Source organism: Ambystoma mexicanum, chromosome 8, assembly GCF_040938575.1.
Source record: "Ambystoma mexicanum isolate Mex_15411 chromosome 8, UKY_AmexF1_1, whole genome shotgun sequence".
In the NCBI taxonomy this organism is placed as follows: Eukaryota; Metazoa; Chordata; class Amphibia; order Caudata; family Ambystomatidae; genus Ambystoma; species Ambystoma mexicanum.
The window spans coordinates 1,543,490,478-1,543,513,352 of NC_090929.1; the positions used below are offsets into that span (position 1 = coordinate 1,543,490,478).

Genomic DNA, 22,875 nt, shown 5'->3' on the forward strand with positions numbered 1-22,875 from the left:
CCACTACCTCCTTCCTGGGTAAACTCTTGGAGAAGCAGGTTCTCCACTAACTGACCCTTCACACTGATCATGTTGGTTGCCATCATGACCATCAATCTGGATTCCGGGCATCTAGAGGCACAGAAACTGATCTCCTCAACACCTGTGAAACCCTGCTCGCAAATCTCGACTCCAGCTCTCCCACTGTTCTCATTCTCCTTAATCTCTCCTGTGCCTTTGACACAGTCAACCATTCTAACCTCATCAAACCACCCGTCACTGACAAGGCAATGGATTGGCTGACCTCTTTCTTCAACTGGGCCCTTTCTTCTCCACCACCACACTCTCTACAGGTGGTGTCCCCCAGGGCTCTACCTTATTACCATGCCTCGTCACTATCACTATTGTCCCTATTGCTCACCTGATTTCCTCCTTTTTTCCTCATTTACAGAGGTATGCTGATGACACAGCTTTCCTTCAAACTTCCCTGTAGTACCTACTCTTCCTCCTCGCTGAGCTCTGACTGTCTGCCATTCAGGCATGGTTTACAGCTAATGATCTCTATCTTAATGCCACTAAGATTTAGATCCTTGTCATTGGGATAGCTGTGCCCTCTTTTCCTCGTACCCTTTACCCACTCTCTTTGGGACCTCTACCCGAACCATCCTGTGAAGCCAAAAACCTCAAGGTCATCTTCGATTTATTTTTTTTTCCTTCAGCCCTCACATCATGGATCTTACTAAGAAGTCCCACTTCGAGCTCCACCTACTCAGCGGCATCCTTCCTTTCCTCAAATTCCCTAGAAGTTCATTTCTCAATCTCCCCCTTTCCTCCCTATGCCCCCTCGAGTTAATCCAGAATAGGGCTGCAAAACTTTTCATTTGCCTCAAGTCCTGGGACCATATCTCTCCAGCCCCCAGAACTCTGTTTACTGGCTCCCGGTGGCTGCAAGGAAACAATTCAAGACACTCTGCCTCATCCAAAAGGCCTTCCCGGGCCTGGGACCACGCTATTTCCAAATTCTCCTCACCAAATACTACCCTGCTAGCGCCCTACGCTCTTCTAACTCCAACTCTTTGACTGTCAAATGCTTCTCCGACCAGAGAGTGGGGGGCAGGTCTCTCTCGTCGGCTGGACCTCCTTAAGTTCTGTAAATTGCTCAAATCTCTGCTGTTCTATACCTCTTTCCATCTTTCCCTTCCCTGGTAATCACCCCACTGCTGCTGTGACCGATGGCCTGAACCTCATGAATCTCACAGGATTCAGGCCATTCTTCCAAGTCGATACCAGCACCCTCCCACCACCGCACTGCCCTTGATGGCCCCTGATTGGTGTCTCTTCATCCCACCCTTGGGAGTCGCCTGCAATAGCACTTAGCCTGAGGTTCATCTCCTTGACTCCCATTAGCACTTCCCTCCCGGGCCCTCCACAAGCACTTGTCCGCTCCTCTGCCCCACCCTACCTTTCCTCCCATCTCTTTCACTTTCCTCACTGCACTTGCACATCCGAATGCCACAAGGCCTAGCAGGACCATGACTGTATTTCACTGATTTGCCAATGTAATTATTTCCCCTGTTCCTTTCCCGTTTAGCCTTGTGGCACTTTGAAACAAAATTGTGTTGTATAAGGTGCCTAACAAATGCCCAAAACAATACATTAAATAAATAAATAGGATGGATAACTTTAGAAAAGCAAGAGTGGAAACTGGGACAGCACTACAACTGTCTGCTAATGAGGTTACGGTTGTGTGTTATTAATTGGCTTCCCACTTTGGCATCATTAGAAATGTTTACTATCAGTTTTAATTAGATAATTTACTTTAGTTATGTATGTGTAACATGTTCAACATCCATAAAATGTTGACTCTTATTTTTATACAATCGCCATAGCAGAATCTCTGCATTAAATGTGATTACAGAAACATTATTTTATCTCTGAATATCTATCAATCAGTGCTTGGGCAGGATGACCAAAAAGAAAGTTGTATTTAAAGTAAGGATTACACCATCGAAATTGATGTTTATTTCAGAGGGTAGAATATAGCCATACCGCGTTGTCTTTAAAATGAACCATGATAGTGGGCCTTCTTTAAGCACACATTTTGGAACCTCGCTCTTACCTCAGTCCCAGCTACATTTGGTTGTGTGAGTTATTTGGCAAAACGTCCTATGATTAAGAAAAGTGAGTTTCTGGTCATCATATACAATCAACAACAGCAGTTATAAATTATTATTAACGATGGCATCTTAGCACCTGTACATACATGGTGACGTGGGCTGAAGATGCATTTTCTGTTTTGTGCCTGGGAGTGTGGTTCAAACAAGTGTGCCTCTCAATTTCTATGAAAACTGCAGATTGAAGTAAGTGAATAGGAGGCTCGGTGTACAACAGAAGGCATAACATAAATGCAGAACACTTGTGCAAAAAGAAATCTATTATGAAAAGCATTCTTTAGTTTATGCCATTTAGTGACTTGTCAATGAAAAATGGGATCTTAACTAATTTCTGTGTGCTGGGTATATCATGATTATCGTTTTTTGAAAGACAATGATTTATCTGGATTAAAGTTGGAAACAAACATATTAAAATCATTCCATGAGCTGTGAATTAACGCAATGTGTTGTCTAATTTATGAGCTAATGAAATTTATGTGGGAACAAAAAAATTATTTAGTGTGAAGTTTCAATTCTATGTCATAGTTGTCAAAGGTATGGTGACCACTCCTTGCCTTTACTTTTAGGATTCAGAGAATAATTCTAATTGATGTGCAATATGATTTCACCCAGATTGCTCTTTTGATACATACACCTGGTGAAGCATCAATTACAATTTGGTTTTCTGATGTAGAAATCCACGGTGTACATCAACAGTTGGAAGTGTTTAGCTCAAAGACCCCAGACAGATATCACCTCATCATACTTATAATCCTGTTTAACTCCGGGACAAACAATAGGTGGAGAAATAATTGTGTGGAACAAAGCAACAAATTTGAAAATCAACAATAGCTAGTAAAATAGATGTATTTAAACTTTAACTTCGCTATTAGGAACCACATTTTGTTTTGCAGACTAACATAATAGTTAACATTATCTCTGCATTGATTTTAGAGGTTTACTGCCAATTAGCAATTCCCTCTACACGTGGTACATGCTTCATTAGAAGAAATACATGAGGACACTTTTTTTCTCAAACTGGATCTCAGAAGGCCACAGTCGATCGTGTAGTTTTGAAAAGTAGCAGAGTGAAAAGAGCATTTAAAATCTGATTATGAGATTTCGAATAAAGATGAATTCCATTGGAATATCGTGTACTTGCATACTTCAGCTGTGTTTCAGTATGGCCTTTTTGTTTCATTAAAATGTGTTGATGAGAGCTGACAGCACATATATATATATATATATATATCCAAAAGAATCCCCGTACCGAGGTACAAGCAAAATGGATGGCACTCCAGGAAGAAGTTTGGATTTAAGCAGTCCTTTCCAAACACAGAGTCAGGAAGCCAGGATGTTACAGGCACGAAATAAGCTTTAATAATTATGATATCCAGGACAGAGAAAGAGACACGAAAACAACGACGCGTTTCGCGGCAACAAACCGCTTGTTCACGTATATAAAATGCTTAGGTATGTCTCCGTACTCAGCTGATGCAATTTATCAGTGTTAGGTTGCCCTCTGCTGTCGAAATGGCAAAGTGCATCCCCTTCAACAACAGCTATCATTTAAACATACAGATGCAATTATCAGTGTTAGGTTGCCCTTGGCTCTCTTTTGTCCAAATGCCAAAGGATACCCCTTTGAATAAAAGCTTCCAATTTATCAAACAGAATGAGAATGGTTCTACGCAGTCACCTTCATCTTCCACTATTGCAAACATTCGGAAGTTGCTTCTTTCCACCCCCACATCTCTTCACACAGGTCATGGTGGATCCAGTGTCAATGAACAGTTAATTACCGGCTCAACGTTTCAGTCTCTAAAGAGAGAAACACTGTAGGACAAATGCCTCCTCACGAGTTCAAACTGAAAGTAGGTGTTGTAATTATGCGACTATGCAATCTTATGCCATCAGGGGGACTCTACAATGAAACAAGTTTGACAATTACGTGTCTACAAAGACACATCATAGAGGCCTGTGTGATTGATGGAACTTAGATACGGTTCTTTTACCATGCATACATCTTATTCAATCTGATACGTTAAGTATTTTCAATGGCCATTAATAAGTAATAGGGACCTATGGCCCCTTCCTGGAAGTGATTGGTGGTAATTCAGAGATTTAAGAAGGGGGTCAGAAGTAACCCTATGAATTACCAACTGATATTGACATTTATGATATGCTAGAAGGCTGTGTGTTATGCCGGGAACAGCTCGTTTGGTGAAAATGTTTCTAGGCCTATGGTATTTCTCAAAACCCTTTGTATGATATAAGATTAAAGCACACATGCAAATGTATTGGTCTGCATAAACAAATATCCATATGTGAACATATTCCTGGCTTCATTCATTTCTAACCAAAAATGATTGCACATATAATAGTTTGAAAGACCTGTTGATATGATTGATTAAAAAGCAAATACAATTAGTTATTTATGTTGATCTTCATGCTTATTCCTTATTCCTGCCTCCAAGTGTGCTACCCGGTATTGAACCAGTGTTTCTCGGCATTGCCTTTTTCTCAACACGAGCAATCCCTCCATGCAGAATGTATGTATTTTGAGTTGTGAGAGTTGTGGAAAATGTCTTATTTGAAGAAAGTATTTTGCTGAACTAAGTCTCCCACTACTTTCTTTAAGCCAAGTGATATTATTCAGAATGTGATGTATCAATCTTTGCATTAAGCAGAGTCTTAGCTTGAGTTGTCAAAGATTAAACATTGCACCCAATTGTCATATGTATAAATGAAGCCAAATAAAAATGAATAATTCTGTGGCTGCAGGCAAAAACCTGTCTCCGTTTTTGGAGGATACAGTCATTTTTAAACTTGAATGTAGCAAACACGCCCCAGCTTGGGGGGCAAAAATGGCCAGTAATGGCCCACTAATCCCAAGCCTAGGCAGGTCTGATCGAAGCTAGGGCCTTGACAAGAGTTGCACCCCATTAATGACCTGTATGTACCCAGCTTGGGTATGGTTGCTATTCAGACCCCAGAGTTAGTCCGGGGTGCAAATCTTTTTTTTCACAGGAGATGTGCCCTGCGCTACTGCGTGAATCCAATCTTCCAAAGAAAAAAAAGATGGCTGTTGACATTGGAAAAAGGACTTGAATGGTGGCCGCTGGCGGGAGAAGCACTGGTACCAGAGTACAATGCTCTGGTCCAGTAGGTCAGGCAAGGGTATGTTTTCTTTTTCGGGGTGGGTCAAAAATAGCACTACCAGGGGAAGGGTCTCAGGTGGACGAAACTGTGGCCAGCACACTTTGTATTCTCTCCTGCTGTTCCAGCCTCCTGATTGGCTGAGCACCCTTCACGGGTATGAATAACAAAAATGATCATATTAATCTGTTTCAATTAATATATTTAGTTGAATTTATTTGGCCATTATATTTTGACTGTGAAGAAAAATAAAATCAATGGTGAATAATATATTGATCTAAGTATGGCATTATAGCTCGTCCTGAAACATTGCATGTTATTCCCTTTGTGAAGATAAAAGCCCATTTAATTGGTAGGTAATGCCTTTAAGATGTCCATGGGGTGCGTTGCTTTGGATGGAACTCCTGAGTTAGTGATGCAGATGATTCCTAGTGTTCAAATGTTGTCAGTGGAACCTTGAAATCTTGAATTATTGGAAATGATATTGTCGTAAAGAGTCCTACTAAGAATATTCTGAGGAAATGCATACCAATTGCTCCAATGGACAGCTTAATATCCAAAATCTAAATTAGCTTGGGAACCCTTCTATACTGTTAACAGGTTTTAGTAAAAAAGAAAAATAAAATGGCTCAGAATATGAACATCATCTCATTGTCATAGGGTAAATGCAACACGCGGGGGTATGGCCATTTGAGTGAACAGTTCTGGAAGTTATGTTACCACTACCTCTCACAAGGTGAAACATTGAGTCATGTAGTGCTTTCTTGGACCTAACAACCACGAGGATGGATTTTTGTACCTCTGCAACTGATGCTCTATTTAACACTTGCCTAAGTAATGTGACCCAACTGATTGACTTGATAGATGGAGAACGATGAGGAGAGATGCAGGTGCGTCTTCATAGTCTGGGATATAAATGGATGACATCTTTTGCATTCATTGTACATTCCTTGTTCTCAAAAGTGTGCTGTAGATTCTTGGGACATGACAACATTGTTCTTAAAACCTGAAGTGCAGGCTAGATTGCTCTGAGTTTTTGAAAAATGTTCTAACACTTGTTGGGACCAGGAGAGCAGACGAGGTTGACCCCAAGACAAGGCAAGCTAACTGACCATGCTAGTGTCAGTGTCCAGGCCTAGAACACGAACAGCAAGAACTCTAAAATCCATTAGCCTGTGGAATGCCAATCACGCCTAAAACTGGAGGCCAAGTCGCCACTCCTATTACTTAATGCATGTGTGAGTTATGTGTTGACGACTGCCATAGAACCCTCCCTAATGCATCTAACACATTGTTGAGCAGAGTTATTTTAATAAAGTGCAGGACTGAACATTTGAAAATGAAAGCATAATCGATAGACAGCATGGCTTTCTAGTGGCCAACTGCACCAGGGAGGAGATCCTGAATTTATATTCATTTGTGAGCAGGTACAAGGCTTGCTATTGTGAACTCATGTATGCTCTATTTTTGGTGCCCTGCTCGGTTTGTGATTGTATCAACAGATATGTACTCTAGGAGGCATTAGCTTATCTTGGACTGCTAGAGGGAAATGCATCATGACATGGGAATATTAGTTTGGTATGATATAGAAGGAAACGTCACAACCCCATATACTTGAATTTTTAGAAGACCTGCAAGTTATCCTGTACATGGACATCTCAACCAGTGTTTTGCAGAATGCCTATCTGGATGTCCTTCTCATAGATAAACATGGACTACCAACAAACATTCATGCCAATTGTATACAACAGGCAGCCTGTACTTATGATTAACCCTCATAACTCTCTAATAATTTGCATATCGGCACACAGTGGCAATTGTCTAAAGATAAAGAGCATCATTATAGCTACAACAGAAGGGGTTAAAGAGCACTGCCTCCACAGTGAAGTGCCCCCCCGCCCAAACCCACGATGGGCCAAATGAATAGTGACTTTTTTAGTATGGAAAACTGCCGGGCAATTTCTCTGTTGTACTATCCTGAAGAATGTCTACTATGCCTCATGGTGTCGAGGTTCAGGTTTAACAGACATGTCTCCTATGATAAATAAAAGCAGGACACCCACAATCCAACTCAAAACTCTCAAGATCGTTTTGCATGAGATGTTTGTTGCCTGTAAATTATCTGAATTAGTATGCCCTGTATACAAAATGTATTGATGCGTAATTGTTTACAATTTGTGCACCGAAAAACGGGGATTTGTGCGCCATTCTGCCCGCAAATCCCCATTTGTTAAACAGGGATTTGCGGGCATAATGTCGCAAAAATCCTTGTTTTTCGTCGCACAAATTCCATGAATTAGCCCCTTAGTTGTGTGTGCTGTATTACGTACTTGTAATAATTTGGCTTTGTCAACTCTACTGTTGTGGGCTGTTTTTGATGAATTTGCTTAACTGTTCAATGAGCTATGGTATTATGATAGAAAACACATATTATTAGATTGTACGTGAATACAACTAGCTTCCATAGGTTATTTGTATTCCCTGCCAGATAGACATAGCCTCATTACGACCCAGGCGGTAAGGGGTTAACGGCAGCGTTAACAGCGCCGACCCTTACCGCCTGAGTACGAGGTCCCTTAGCGCCATGGCGCTTTTAACACCTGCTTTTAGCAGGTGTTAAAATCCATGGCGCTAAGGGACCATGGAGTTAATTACGCCACCGTAATTTACGGTGGCGTAATTAACGCCTTCCCCACTCCCATTATACCCTATGGGGCAAAAATGGGAATGGGGAAGGGTAAATGGGGATTGGGGACTTACCGCCCCGCCAAGGTCGGAATGGGGCGGTAAGTCCGCCAACCACCATGGCGTAAACGTAGTTTACGCCATGGTGGTAAAGTCACGGCCCAGGCGGTAACTTACCGCCTGGGTCGTAATGAGGCCCATATACTCTCCTTCAGGGAAATGTATTGAATTAATGGAATCTGGGACACTTGGCCATTCACATAAACTCTCACAGCTGCTCAACCGTTTTAGGTATGTCAGGTAATTCTAAGTAATTGAAGGTTGCCTATGGTGCATGAAGATGTAAATGTAAATCTCCTTGCATAAATTAACCCATTCATTGTCAAAACGTTTAGCCTATCCTTAATACAATAAGAGCACACTTGATATGTTCATTATCACTGGTATTGTCAGTGGAAGAAGATTATATGGCACAACATTAGTCTTATATATAAATAAACAAATTACACTTGTCTGGCTGTTTTATTTTTCCATGTGGCAATATGAAAAGCAACGTTAACAATGACACTATTGCAGGTTTGATAGAGGAAAGTTGCAGAGAAGGTGGTTTAAGAAAGAGTTTTTTTATTAGAAAATTAGGGCTAAAGATGTTGAAACTAAACTCAAGTTTGTTTATAGAAGTTGAGAAAGTAGTGGAAAGTGATGGGTTGAAGGTTAGCCAGGTAGAAGCCAGAATCAGCTCTTGGTCTGAAGGAATGTATTTACCTAGGGACCGTGTATCCACCTTCTCAGCTAGGGCCTGCTCAGGGCTCATCAGCTCACTCTGAGCCACAATAGGTATGCTTTCATTTTGACTGACTGGACTGATCATCTCCTGTTCTTTCTCATTCTGCATCTGGGCATACATATTAATTCCAGGGATCTTCCTAAAACATTAACAGAAACCATCACTGCTGGGCACGTGCTCAGGCATAACACATTTAGGCGTGACAGGGAAACCGTTCCAGCTTACCTCTTGAACTTATAGATGACAAAGACGGCCAACCCCACAAACACCACCGACAACAACATCAGCATGGCCGATCCACTGTGACTGGGTGTCAGGTCCACAAGGGGTGCTGTATATAAAACATAAACCTCAAGATTATTTATAAACAAGCAAACTGGGTACTGGAAACAACGTACACAAGTGCAATCATACAAATGAATGAACGCTGTATTCATTGTAAAAGCTATCACTGTTCATATAAGCCATCCGATAACGGACAAGTCTACAATGTTGTGTTATTATACAGTGTGCTGGGGTATTTATTTGGTGAAAACTAAGCTACCTTAAACCATTTGGGAGAAAAGATTAAGAACCATTCACATGTTATGTTGCAAAATGAATGTGAGCTAGTAGGAATAGCCGGCCAATTTGGTTAAAAAAAGCCTACTTAACAGCGGAGAGTCAAGCTTGATTGCTTTCCTCCTTGATACTGACACCACTATAATGGCTGCGGCAAGCGACTTTGACTGCCTAACAATTGGTGAGGATTATGGCAAGGGGCATGCATTGGGTGGCCACATATTTGGTGAAACATTGATTTGGATCAATTCATTAATTGTTGACTGACACAGATTTCATAACCATTCACACGTATTTCAATGTGTGTCAAATGGTGAGTTTGTCTTTGAAGAATGTTACTCTGTAAAATCAGTCATTTGGCTGAGAATTGAATTGATCGAAAGACACAGGTGAGCACACAGTCCACTAGCGTGTATGTTCAGCTGCCATAGTTTGATTTCTTGCAGTGTCCAAGTTGAGGTACAAAGAAAAAGCAAGTCTAGGGGTTCAGCAGAATGTAGTTAAATGTCCTGCTGTGTGCAGTTTGGAATGAGGGACTCTAGGTATGATAGCAGGAATGATGTCTGCTGGGAAGGTCGCTGTGATAATGTTAGGTACGAGCGAATGTTAGCTCAGTGGGTTAATGTGAGGGAGAATGAGGAATATTTTTTAAAAAGGGGCAGCCATAAAAGAAGAGAGAAGGAGGTAGGGCAATGATGGTATATTTAGAGTCAGGCCTTAACAAGCATGTCTAGAAGCATTGACAGATATGTCTTCTGTTCACTAATTTATACTTCAGTATTAAAATAACATATATATATTCAGTAAAAAAACTTTGTTAAAGGGACATTATGGTTAAGTTGCGCTACTACAAACCTATGAAATTCAGTGAAAAAAACTTTGTTATAAGGACGTTATGGTTCCAAGTAAAACCGAAAAACCCCTGAAATTCGCCAGTTATGGTAAGCTAAGCAACCATAATTCGCACCACCACCATGCACTGCTAAGACTAACACCCAGGACATCAAAGATAACATCACAAATGTCATTGATGACATCACTGATGACATCACATGTGCATGTACATTTCATGAAAAGTCTGCACAAGGGATTCTTATTGTAATGTTGATAAAAAAGTGTCAAGGATCATTGGAATAAATATGTAGTGCATTAAGCAATGCATTAATCCAAATAGAATATTAATAATCTTGCCATGTTAAATACAACATTATCAATGCTTTCTTATTAGAGTTCTGCATACTGTAAATAATTAATAAGTACCTAATAAAACCCACATACTACATAATTGCATTATTGTAAACAACAGACAAACAGACAACAACACATACAAACATGAGCATATACAGGGAAAGTGAAGTAAACAAAAAAACAGCAGTATTACCAGACAATTTGTGCCGTGACTCCTCTGGTGAGTGATCCTCCTTTGTGCTGGCGATTTGTGCTTAACTCCACTCTCTAAGGCCTAAACCTCCTGCCCATGTGAGTGCAAGCCCCTGATTTCCCCTTGAGCAACCGTAATTCCCTTGCCGTTTCCTGGTTTCTCTGACTCCCTCCCCCGACCCGCCCATAGTGCCCTGATTGGCTGCCGCTCTGTGTGTGTTGGGCCTACTGACTCGTTTCACTGCTGAGGCACCCATTTGTGTCGTGACTCCTCTGGTGAGTGATCCTCCTTTGTGCTGGTGATTTCTGCTTAAATCCCCTCTCTAAAGCCTAAAACTCCTGCCCATGTGAGTGCAAGCCCTGATTACCTCTCGCGCAACCGTAATTCCCTTGCGGTTTCCTGGTTTCTCTGACTCCCTCCCCCGACCCGCCCATAGTGCCCTGATTGGCTGCCGCTCCGTGTGTGTTGGGCCTACTGACCCGTTTCACTGCTGAGGCACCCATTTGTGTTGTGACTCCTCTGGTGAGTAATCCACCTTTGTGCTGGTGATTTCTGCTTAAATCGACTCTCTAAGCCCTAAAATTCCTGCCCATGTGAGTGCAAGCCCCTGATTTCCCCTTGCGCAACCGTAACTCCCTTGTCGTTTCCTGGTTTCTCTGACTCCCTCCCCCGACCCGCCCATAGTGCCCTGATTGGCTGCCGCTCCATGTGTGTTGGGCCTACTGACCCGTTTCACTGCTGAGGCAACCATTTGTGCTGTGACTCCTCTGGTGAGTGATCCTCCTTTGTGCTGGTGATTTGTGCTTAACTCCACTCTCTAAAGCCTACAATTCCTGCCCATGTGAGTGCAAGCCCCTGATTTCCCCTCGCGCAACCGTAATTCCCTTGCCGTTTCCTGGTTTCTCTGACTCCCTCCCCCGACCCGCCCATAGTGCCCTGATTGGCTGCCGCTCCGTGTGTGTTGGGCCTACTGACCCGTTTCACTTCTGAGGCACCCATTTGTGTCGTGACTCCTCTGGTGAGTGATCCTCCTTTGTGCTGGTGATTTCTGCTTAAATCCACTCTATAAGGCTTAAAACTCCTGCCCATGTGTGTGCAAGACCCTGATTTCCCCCCGCGCACCCGTAATTCCCTTGCTGCTTCCTGGTTTCTCTGACTCCCTCCCCCAACCCGCCCATATTGCCCTGATTGGCTGCCGCTCAGTGTGTGTTGGGCCTACTGACCCGTTTCACTGCTGAGGCACCCATTTGTGCCGTGACTCCTCTGGTGAGTGATCCTCCTTTGTGCTGGAGATTTGTGCTTAACTCGACTCTCTAAGACCTAAAACTCCTGCCCATGTGAGTGCAAGCCCCTGATTTCCCCTCGCGCACCCGTAATTCCCTTGCCGCTTCCTGGTTTCTCTGACTCCCTCCCCCGACCATTTGGCAGTCCATTGCCCATAATTTTGCATACCTAATCCCACCAAAACCCAATCTCCCAGCCCGTGTCTGGCCTCCCGCAGCCCTCATTGAATCTCTGCTTCCTGATCTGCCCTTCAATCCACCCACCACCCACCCAAGGTGCCTTGATTGGCTAGCAGGCCCTGAGTCACCGGCCATTACAGACCATCCCAGGGCAGCACTCGGCCCGGCAGCCCCCTGCGACTAAGGACCCTGAGACAAAGGACAGCTCATACAGAGACAGCTCCTGACCGTATCTGCAAGTATCTGCTGGAGAAGCAAGAAGCCAACAATAAGTAAGTGTGGGAAGGCCAGGGCATGAGGCAATCTCTTCACGCCATACTACCCAACCACGCATCTAACAAAGCATCACCACTGTAAACTCGTCATAGCTGTAGCATATTTGCATTTGGAAACTCTGGTCTATACATGTAAGAGTCGATTTTAAATGTGTGCCCAATAGCCTGTCTGTGGAAAGTTGCATTTAGAATTGTTCCCAATAGCCTCCCTTTGAAAGTTGCATTTAGAATTGTTCCCAATAGCCTCTCTTTGAAAGTTGCATTTAGAAGTGTGCCCAATAGCCTCCCTTTGACAGTTTAATTTAAAAATCTGCCCAATAGCCTCGCTGTGAAAGTTGCATTTAGAATTGTTCCCAATAGCCTCCCTTTGAAAGTTGCATTTAGAATTGTTCCCAATAGCCTCCCTTTGAAAGTTGCATTTAGAAGTGTGCTCAATAGCCCACTGTGAAAGTTGCATTTAGAATTGTTCCCAATAGCCTCTCTTTGAAAGCTGTATCTAGAAGTGTGCCCAATAGCCTCCCTGAAAGCTGCATTTAGAAGTGTGCCCAATAGCCTCCCTTTGAAAGTTGCATTTAGAATTGTTCCCAATAGCCTCCCTTTGAAAGTTGCATTTAGAAGTGTGCTCAATAGCCCACTGTGAAAGTTGCATTTAGAATTGTTCCCAATAGCCTCTCTTTGAAAGCTGCATCTAGAAGTGTGCCCAATAGCCTCCCTGAAAGCTGCATTTAGAAGTGTGCCCAATAGCCTCCCTTTGAAAGTTGCATTTAGAATTGTGCCCAATAGCCTCACTGTGAAAGTTGCAGTTAGAATTGTTCCCAAAAGCCTCTCTTTGAAAGCTGAATCTAGAAGTGTGCCCAATAGCCTCCCTGAAAGCTGCATTTAGAAGTCTGCCCAATAGCCTCACTATGAAAGTTGCATTTAGAATTGTTCCCAATAGCCTCTCTTTGAAAGCTGCATCTAGAAGTGTGCCCAATAGCTTCCCTGAAAGCTGCATTTGGAAGTGTGCCCAATAGCTTCACTGTGAAAGTTGCATTTAGAAGTGTGCCCAATAGCCTCCCTTTGAAAGTTGCATTTAGAATTGTGCCCAATAGCCTCACTGTGAAAGTTGCAGTTAGAATTGTTCCCAATAGGCTCTCTTTGAAAGCTGAATCTAGAAGTGTGCCCAATAGCCTCCCTGAAAGCTGCATTTAGAAGTCTGCCCAATAGCCTCACTATGAAAGTTGCATTTAGAAGTGTGCCCAATAGCCTCACTGTGAAAGTTGCATTTAGAAGTGCACCCAATAGCCTCTCTTTCAAAGTTGCATTTAGAAGTGCGCCCAGTAGCCTCACTGTGAAAGCTGCATTTAGAGGTGCGCCCACTAGTCTCTCTTTGAAAGTTGCATTTAGAAGTGTGCCCAATAGCCTTTCTGTGGAAAGTTACATTTAGAATTGTTCCCAATAGCCTCACTGTGAAAGTTGCATTTAGAAGTGTGTCCAATAGCCTCACTGAAAGCTGCATTTAGAAGTGTGCCCAATAGCCTCACTGTGAAAGTAGCATTTAGTAGTGTGCCCAATAGCCTCACTGTGAAAGTTGCATTTAGAAGTGCGCCCAATAGCCTCACTGTGAAAGTTGCATTTAGAAGTGCGCCCAATAGCCTCTCTTTGATAGTTGCATTTAGAAGTGTGCCCAATAGCCTCTCTGTGGAAAGTTGCATTTAGAAGTGCACCCAATAGCCTCTCTTTGAAAGTTGCATTTAGAAGTGTGCCCAATAGCCTCACTGTGAAAGTTGCATTTAGAAGTGTGCCCAATAGCCTCACTGTGAAAGTTGCATCTAGAAGCGTGCCCATTAGCCTCCCTGAAAGCTGCATTTAGAAGTGTGCCCAATACCCTCACTGTGAAAGTTGCATTTAGAAGTGTGCCCAATAGCCTCACTGTGAAAGTTGCATTTAGAAGTGCGCCCGAAGCCTCACTGTGAAAGTTGCATTTAGAAGTGCGCCCCATAGCCTCTCTTTGAAAGTTGCATTTAGAAGCGTGCCCAATAGCCTCTCTTTGAAAGTTGCATTTAGAAGTGTGCCCAATAACCTCACTGTGAAAGTTGCATTTAGAAGTGTGCCAAATAGCCTCACTGTGAAAGTTGCATTTAGAAATGTGCCCGATAGCCTCTCTTTGAAAGTCGCACTTAGAAGTGTGCCCAATAGCCTCTGTTTGAAAGTTGCATTTAAGAAGTGTGCCCAATAGCCTCTCCTTGAAAGTTGCATTTAGAAGTGTGCCCAATAGCCTGTCTGTGGAAAGCCGTATTTAGAAGTGTGCCCAATAGCCTCACTGTGTAAGTTGCATTTAGAAGTGTGCCCAATAGCCTCACTGTGAAAGTTGCATTTAGAAATGTGCCCAATAGCCTCACTGTGAAAGTTGCATTTAGAAATGTGCCCAATAGCCTCACTGTGAAAGTTGCATTTAGAAGTGTGCCCAATAGCCTCACTGTGAAAGTTGCATTTAGAAATGTGCCCAATAGCCTCTCTTTGAAAGTCGCATTGAAGAATTGTTCCCAATATCCTCTCTTTGAAAGCTGCATCTATAAGTGTGCCCAATAGCCGCACTGAAAGCTGTATTTAGAAGTGTACCCAATAGCCTCACTCTGAAAGTTGCATCTAGAAGTGTGCCCATTAGCCTCCCTGAAAGCTGCATTTAGAAGTGTGCCCAATAACCTCACTGTGAAAGTTGCATTTAGAAGTGTGCCCAATAGCCTCACTGTGAAAGTTGCATTTAGAAGTGCGCCCAATAGCCTCACTGTGAAAGTTGCATTTAGAAGTGCGCCCAATAGCCTCTCTTTGAAAGTTGCATTTAGAAGTGTGCCCAATAGCCTCTCTTTGAAAGTTGCATTTAGAAGTGTGCCCAATAGCCTCACTGTGGAAGTTGCATTTAGAAGTGTGCCCAATAGCCTCTCTTTGAAAGCTGCATTTTGAAGTGTGCCCAATAGCCTCACTGTGAATTAGAAATGTTTCCAATAGCCTCTCTCTGAAAGCTGCATTTTAGAAGTGCGCCCAATAACCTCTCTGTGAAAATTGCATTTAGAAGTATGCCCAATAGCCTCTCTTTGAAAGGTGCATTTTGAAGTGTGCCCAGTAGCCTCTCTTTGAAAGTTGCATTTAGAAGTGTGCCCAGTAGCCTCTATATGAATTTAGAAGTGTGCCCAATGGCCTCTCTGTGAAAGCCTCTCTATGAATTTAGAAGTCTGCCCAACAGCCTCTCTGTGATACTTGAACTAGAAGTGTGCCCAATAGCCTCTCTGTAAAATTTGCATTTAGAAGTGTGCCCAATAGACTCTCTGTGAATTTAGAAGTACACCAACAACCTCTCTGATAGTTGAATTAGAATTGTGCCCAATAGCCTGTCTGTGGAAAGTTGCATTTAGAAGTGTGCCCAATAGCCTCACTCTGAATTTAGAAATGTTCCCAATAGCCTCTCTTTGAAAGTTGCATTTAGAAGTGTGCCCAATAGCCTGTCTGTGGAAAGCTGCATTTAGAAGTGTGCCTAATAGCCTCTTTTTGAAAGTTGCATTTAGAAGTGTGCTCAATAGCCTCACTGTGAAAGTTGTATTTAGAAGTGTGCCCAATAGCCTCACTGTGAAAGTTGCATTTAGAAGTGCGCCCAATAGCCTCTCTTTGATAGTTGCATTTAGAAGTGTGCCCAATAGCCTGTCTGTGGAAAGTTGCATTTACAATTGTTCCCAATAGCCTCTCTTTGAAAGCTGCATCTATAAGTGTGCCTGATAGCCTCACTGAAAGCTGCATTTAGAAGTGTGCCCAATAGCCTCACTGTGAAAGTTGCATTTAGTAGTGTGCCCAATAGCCTCACTGTGAAAGTTGCATTTAGAAGTGCGCCCAATAGCCTCACTGTGAAAGTTGCATTTAGAAGTGTGCCCAATAGCCTCACTGTGAAAGTTGCATTTAGAAGTGTGCCCAATAGCCTGACTGTGAAAGTTGCATCTAGAAGTGTGCCCATTAGCCTCCCTGAAAGCTGCATTTAGAAGTTTGCCCAATACCCTCACTGTGAAAGTTGCATTTAGAAGTGTGCCCAATAGCCTCACTGTGAAAGTTGCATTTATAAGTACGCCCAATAGCCTCACTGTGAAAGTTGCATTTAGAAGTGCGCCCAATAGCCTCTCTTTGAAAGTTGCATTTAGAAGTGTGCCCAATAGCCTCTCTTTGAAAGTTGCATTTAGAAGTGTGCCCAATAGCCTCCCTGTGAAAGTTGCATTTAGAAGTGTGCCCAATAGCCTCACTGTGAAAGTTGCATTTAGAAATGTGCCCAATAGCCTCTCTTTGATAGTCACACTTAGAAGTGTGCCCAGTAGCCACTCTTTGAAAGTTGCATTTAAGAAGTGTGCCCAATAGCCTCTCTTTGAAAGTTGCATTTAGAAGTGTGCCCAATAGCCTCACTGTGAAAGTTGCACTTAGAAGTGTGCCCAATAGCCTCTCTTTGAAAGTTGCATTTAGAAGTGTGCCCAATAGCCTCACTGGGAAAGTTGCATTTAGAAGTGTGCCCAATAGCCTCACTGTGAAAGTTGGATTTAGAAATGTGCCCAATAGCCTCACTGTGAAAGTTGCATTTAGTAATGTTCCCAATAGCCTCCCTGTGAAAGTTGCATTTAGAAGTGTGCCCAATAGCCTCACTGTGAAAGTTGCATTCAGAAATGTGCCCAATAGCCTCTCTTTGAAAGTCGCACTTAGAAGTGTGCCCAATAGCCTCTCTTTGAAAGTTGCATTTAAGAATTGTGCCCAATAGCCTCTCTTTGAAAGTTGCATTTAGAAGTGTGCCTAATAGCCTGTCTGTGGAAAGCCGCATTTATACGTGTGCCCAATAGCCTCACTGTGAAAGTTGCATTTAGAAATGTGCCCAAAAGCCTCACTGTGAAAGTTGTACTTAGAAGTGTACCCAATAGCCTGTCTGTGGAAAAGTTGTATTTAGAAGTGTGACCAATAGGCTCTCTTTGAGAATTATATTTAGAAGTGTGCCCAATAACGTGTGGAAAGTCGCATTTAGAAGTGTGCCCAATAGCCTCTCTGTGAATTTAGAAATGTTCCCAATAGTCTCTCTTTGAAAGTTGCAATTAGAAGTGTGCCCAACAGCCTCACTGTGAAAGTGCATTTAGAAGTGTGCCCAATAGCCTCTCTTTGAAAGCTGTATTTTGAAGTGTGCCCAATAGCCTCACTGTGAATTAGAAATGTTCTCAATAGCCTCTCTCTGAAAGCTGCATTTTAGAAGTGCGTCCAATAGCCACTCTCTGAAAATTGCATTTAGAAGTGTGCCCAATAGCCTCTTTTTGAAAGGTGCATTTTGAAGTGTGCCCAGTAGCCTCTCTTTGAAAGTTGCATTTAGAAGTGTGCGCAGTAGCCTCTCTGTGAATTTAGAAGTGTGCCCAATGGCCTCTCTGTGAAAGCCTCTCTATGAATTTAGAAGTCTGCCCAACAGCCTCTCTGTGATACTTGAACTAGAAGTGTGCCCAATAGCCTCTCTGTAAAATTTGCATTTGTAAGTGTGCCCAATAGACTCTGTGAATTTAGAAGTACACCAACAACCTCTCTGATAGTTAAATTAGAAGTGTGCCCAATAGCCTGTTGTGGAAAGTTGAATTTAGAAGTGTGCCCAATAGCCTCTCTCTGAATTTAGAAATGTTCCCAATAGCCTCTCTTTGAAAGTTGCATTTAGAAGTGTGCCTAATAGCCTGTCTGTGGAAAGCTGCATTTAGAAGTGTGCCTAATAGCCTCTTTTTGAAAGTTGCATTTAGAAGTGTGCCCAATAGCCTCACTGTGAAAGTTGCACTTAGAAGTGTGCCCAATAGCCTCCTTTGAAAGTTGCATTTAGAAGTGTGCCCAATAGCCTCACTGTGAAAGTTGCATTTAGAAATGTGCCCAATAGCCTCACTGTGAAAGTTGCATTTAGTAATGTGCCCATTAGCCTCAGTGTGAAAGTTGCATTTAGAAGTGTGCCCAATAGCCTCACTGTGAAAGTTGCATTTAGAAATGTGCCCAATAGCCTCTCTTTGAAAGTCGCACTTAGAAGTTTGCCCAATAGCCTCTCTTTGAAGTTGCATTTAAGAATAGTGCCCAATAGCCTGTCTGTGGAAAGCCGCATTTAGAAGTGTGCCCAATAGCCTCACTGTGAAAGTTGCATTTAGAAATGTGCCCAAAAGCCTCACTGTGAAAGTTGCACTTAGAAGTGTGCCCAATAGCCTGTCTGTGGAAAAGTTGCATTTAGAAGTGTGACCAATAGCCTCTCTGTGAATTTAGAAATGTTCCCAATAGCCTCTCTTTGAAAGTTGCATTTAGAAGTGTGCCCAACAGCCTCACTGTGAAAGTTGCATTTAGAAGTGTGCCCAATAGCCTCTCTTTGAAGGCTGCATTTTGAAGTGTGCCCAATAGCCTCACTGTGAATTAGAAATGTTCCCAATAGCCTCTCTCTGAAAGCTGCATTTTAGAAGTGCGCCCAATAGCCTCTCTCTGAAAATTGCATTTAGAAGTGTGCCCAATAGCCTCTTTTTGAAAGGTGCATCTTGAAGTGTGCCCAGTAGCCTCTCTTTGAAAGTTGCATTTAGAAATGTGCCCAGTAGCCTCTCTATGCATTTAGAAGTGTGCCCAATGGTCTCTCTGTGAAAGCCTCTCTATGAATTTAGAAGTCTGCCCAACAGCCTCTCTGTGATACTTGAACTAGAAGTGTGCCCAATAGCCTCTCTGTGAAATTTGCATTTAGAAGTGTGCCCAATAGACTCTCTGTGAATTTAGAAGTACACCAACAACCTCTCTGATAGTTGAATTAGAAGTGTGCCCAATAGCCTCTCTGTGAAAGTTGCATTTAGAAATGTCCCCAATAGCCTCTCTGTGAATTTAGAAGTGCACCCAACAACCTCTCTTGATAGTTCAATTTAGAAGTGTGCCCAATAGCCTGTCTGTGGAAAATTGCATTTAGAAGTGTGCCCAATAGCCTCTCTCTGAATTTAGAAATGTTCCCAATAGCCTCTCTTTGAAAGTTGCATTTAGAAGTGTGCCCAATAGCCTCACAGTGAAAGTTGTATTTAGAAGTACGCCCAATAGCCTCCCTGTGAAAGTTGCATTTAGAAGTGTGCCCAATAGCCTCACTGTGAAAGTTGCATTTGGAAATGTGCCCAATAGCCTCTCTTTGAAAGTCGCACTTAGAAGTGTGCCCAATAGCCTCTCTTTGAAAGTTGCATTTAAGAAGTGTGCCCAATAGCCTCTCTTTGAAAGTTGCATTTAGAAGTGTGCCCAATAGCCTGTCTGTGGAAAGCCGTATTTAGAAGTGTGCCCAATAGCCTCACTGTGAAAGTTGCACTTAGAAGTGTGCCCAATAGCCTCTCTTTGAAATTTACATTTAGAAGTGTGCCCAATAGCCTCACTGTGAAAGTTGTATTTAGAAGTGTGCCCAATAGCCTCACTGTGAAAGTTGCATTTAGAAGTGTGCCCAATAGCCTCTCTTTGAAAGCTGCATTTTGAAGTATGCCCAATAGCCTCACTGTGAATTAGAAATGTTCCCAATAGCCTCTCTCTGAAAGCTGCATTTTAGAAGTGCGCCCAATAGCCTCTCTCTTAAAATTGCATTTAGAAGTGTGCCCAATAGCCTCTCTTTGAAAGTTGCATTTAGAAGTGTGCCCAGTACCCTCTCTATGAATTTAGAAGTGTGCCCAATGGCCTCTCTGTGAAAGCCTCTCTATGAATTTAGAAGTCTGCCAAACAGCCTCTCTGTGATACTTGAACTAGAAGTGTGTCCAATAGCCTCTCTGTGAAATTTGCATTTAGAAGTGTGCCCAATAGACTCTCTGTGAATTTAGAAGTACACCAATAACCTCTCTGATAGTTGAATTAGAAGTGTGCCCAATAGCCTCTCTGTGAAAGTTGCATTTAGAAATGTCCCCAATAGCCTCTTTGTGAATTTAGAAGTGCACCCAACAACCTCTCTTGATAGTTCAATTTAGAAGTGTGCCCAATAGCCTGTCTGTGGAAAGTTGCATTTAGAAGTGTGCCCAATAGCCTCTCTCTGAATTTAGAAATGTTCCCAATAGCCTCTCTTTGAAAGTTGCATTTAGAAGTGTGCCCAATAGCCTGTCTGTGGAAAGCTGCATTTAGAAGTGTGCCTAATAGCCTTTCTGTGGAAAGTTGCATTTAGAAGTGTGACCAATAGCCTCCCTTTGAGAATTTCATTTAGAAGTGTGCCCAATAGCCTCACTGTGAAAGTTGCATTCAGAAGTGTGCCCAATAGCCTTTCTGTGGAAAGTTGCATTTAGAAGTGTGACCGATAGCCTCCCTTTGAGAATTGCATTTAGAAGTGTGCCCAATAGCCTCTCTGTGAATTTAGAACTGTTCCCAATAGAAACTCTGGAAAGTAGCATTAGAAATGTGCCCATTAGCAGGTTTATGAATTTAGAAGTGCTCCCAATAGCCACTCTGTGGTGAATCGCATTTTGAAGTGTGCACAATAGCCTCTCTGTAAAAATTGCATTTAGAAGTGTGCCCAAAACCCTAATTGCATAATATTATGCCGGGCCCAATAGCCTCTCTGTGAATTTAGAACTGTTTCCAATAGACACTCTGGAAAGTTGCATTAGAAGTGTGCCCATTAAGCGGTTTATGAATTTAGAAGTGCTCCCAATAGCCACTCTGTGGTGAATCGCATTTTGAAGTGTGCACAATAGCCTCTCTGTAAAAATTGCATTTAGAAGTGTGCCCAAAACCCTAATAGTATAATATCATGCCAGGCCGCACCAACTAATCTCCCTAATAACCTCTCGGTACAAAGATGATTCAGATTCATCCCCAATACCCTCCCTGTATAAAGCTGAATTGAAAGAAGTGCATCTACTAGTGTGCCCTAATTAATCTTACTAGTATAACCAACCGTCTAGCTGAGTAATGTAGAATCTAAAACGGTGCCTAATAATCTAATACCCCCTCTATTCAAATTGAATGTGGAGGTAGACCGAATATCAGGTGAACCTAGAAGTGTGCCTAATTGTACCTAATAGACTAATATCATATCCGTCTACAATTGAATCTAGAAAGCACCAAACAGTTTAGTATCGTCTCTGTGCAATTTGAACTTGGAAGTGTGCCTAAAAGCGGGCCACGTCTGAACTTCGAACTACGACCAGAAAGCCCTCCTAAATCCACCTAAAAGCTTGTACCAATCATGAGTGCACCGACTCCACCAGATTCTATCGGAAACGACCCCTGTGGACCGCCCCCACTCTCCGATCTGCCTTCCTCTATGACCCCACTTCCCAAACCACCCCACCCTCCTACCCACTCCCTGACATTCCCCTCTCCAAACAACAAGCCAGAGGGGCAAGATGGTGAGCCAATCACCCTAAGACCACCCCTCCCCTGAACCCCACCACCGACCAGCCAACGTTAACCACGCCCGCTCCCCTCACTATCATACCTGGCACACCCCGCAATCACCCACCTCCCCCCCTGCCCTCAAATCCCGGCCACCCCCCTGACCGCACCCTTTCCCCTCCCTAAAAACTACACGCCTAGCCCTAGCAAGAACCGAAGCGGCTTCCCTCTCCCCCTCTGACCCCCCTACCCTCTCTCACACACCAATCGCAACAAAGAAACTAAAGAGGAAACGTACCTGGTCCCCCTCAATCTCTCCGCAGTCTTCGCCTCCCCTGTCTCGACCCACCTCCTCATTCCCCAATCACCTCCTTCCCCTGTGGCTTCACCCTTCCTGAAACCCCTCCCCCTCGATTTCTCATCAACTGCAACTGAAACTCCCAACCGCCCACACCCCACCTTCAAACCCCCTGAACCAAACCCGATCATCCTATCACACGCAGCCACCCAACCCCGCCCGAAGCCTGTCAAATTTTCAGCACGCCCACTATTCCCGTCTAGCATCACCCACCCTACCCCTCTCCCTCCACTCTCTCCTCCACCTCCCACTCCCGCTACAGCACCGAGACCAACTTCGCCTGCCGATGTGAACTGCATCCTATTTAATGCCCGCTCTGTAGTAAAAAACAGACACTGCATCTTTGACCTCCTCACCTCTGTCAAACCAGACCTAGTTTTCATCACTGAAACCTGGTTCTCTGATGACTTCGCCCCAATCGCTAATGAGGCCTTTCCCCCTGACTACTCCCTCATCCCACTGAACCGTCCCTCCGAAGGAGGGGGAGTAGCATTCGTCTTCAAATCTCTCTTCCGCACCTCAATCATCGACAACCAACCCTACATTCCCTCCTTCAAATCTCTCCTCGTTAAATTATCCCTCTCTCAGTCACTCTCATAGAGCTTCCTAATAATCTACAGACCCCCTGGCTACGATAGACAATTCGCAAACAACCTCTGCGACTCTATTGCCACCCTTCAACTAAACCATCCCAACCTCACCCTTCTTGGAGACTTCAACATATGGCTCGACATCCCCACCAACCCT

General features: G+C 43.3%; 1 protein-coding gene across 5 annotated transcripts in view; it reads right to left on the bottom strand.

The window, feature by feature from the left end:
- The window catches only part of LOC138473193 (VPS10 domain-containing receptor SorCS1-like), a 3,088,785-nt gene that overhangs the window by 121,123 nt on the left and 2,944,787 nt on the right, over nt 1-22,875 (bottom strand). For 3 of the 5 annotated variants that reach the window (XM_069611758.1, XM_069611757.1, XM_069611756.1), the window contains exon 25: nt 8,989-9,094. In XM_069611758.1, the coding sequence (XP_069467859.1) occupies nt 8,989-9,094 (106 nt within the window). Of the gene's footprint in view, nt 1-8,741; nt 8,903-8,988; nt 9,095-22,875 lie in introns of all 5 variants that reach the window. The other 2 variants (XM_069611754.1, XM_069611755.1) reach the window with 1 other exon arrangement.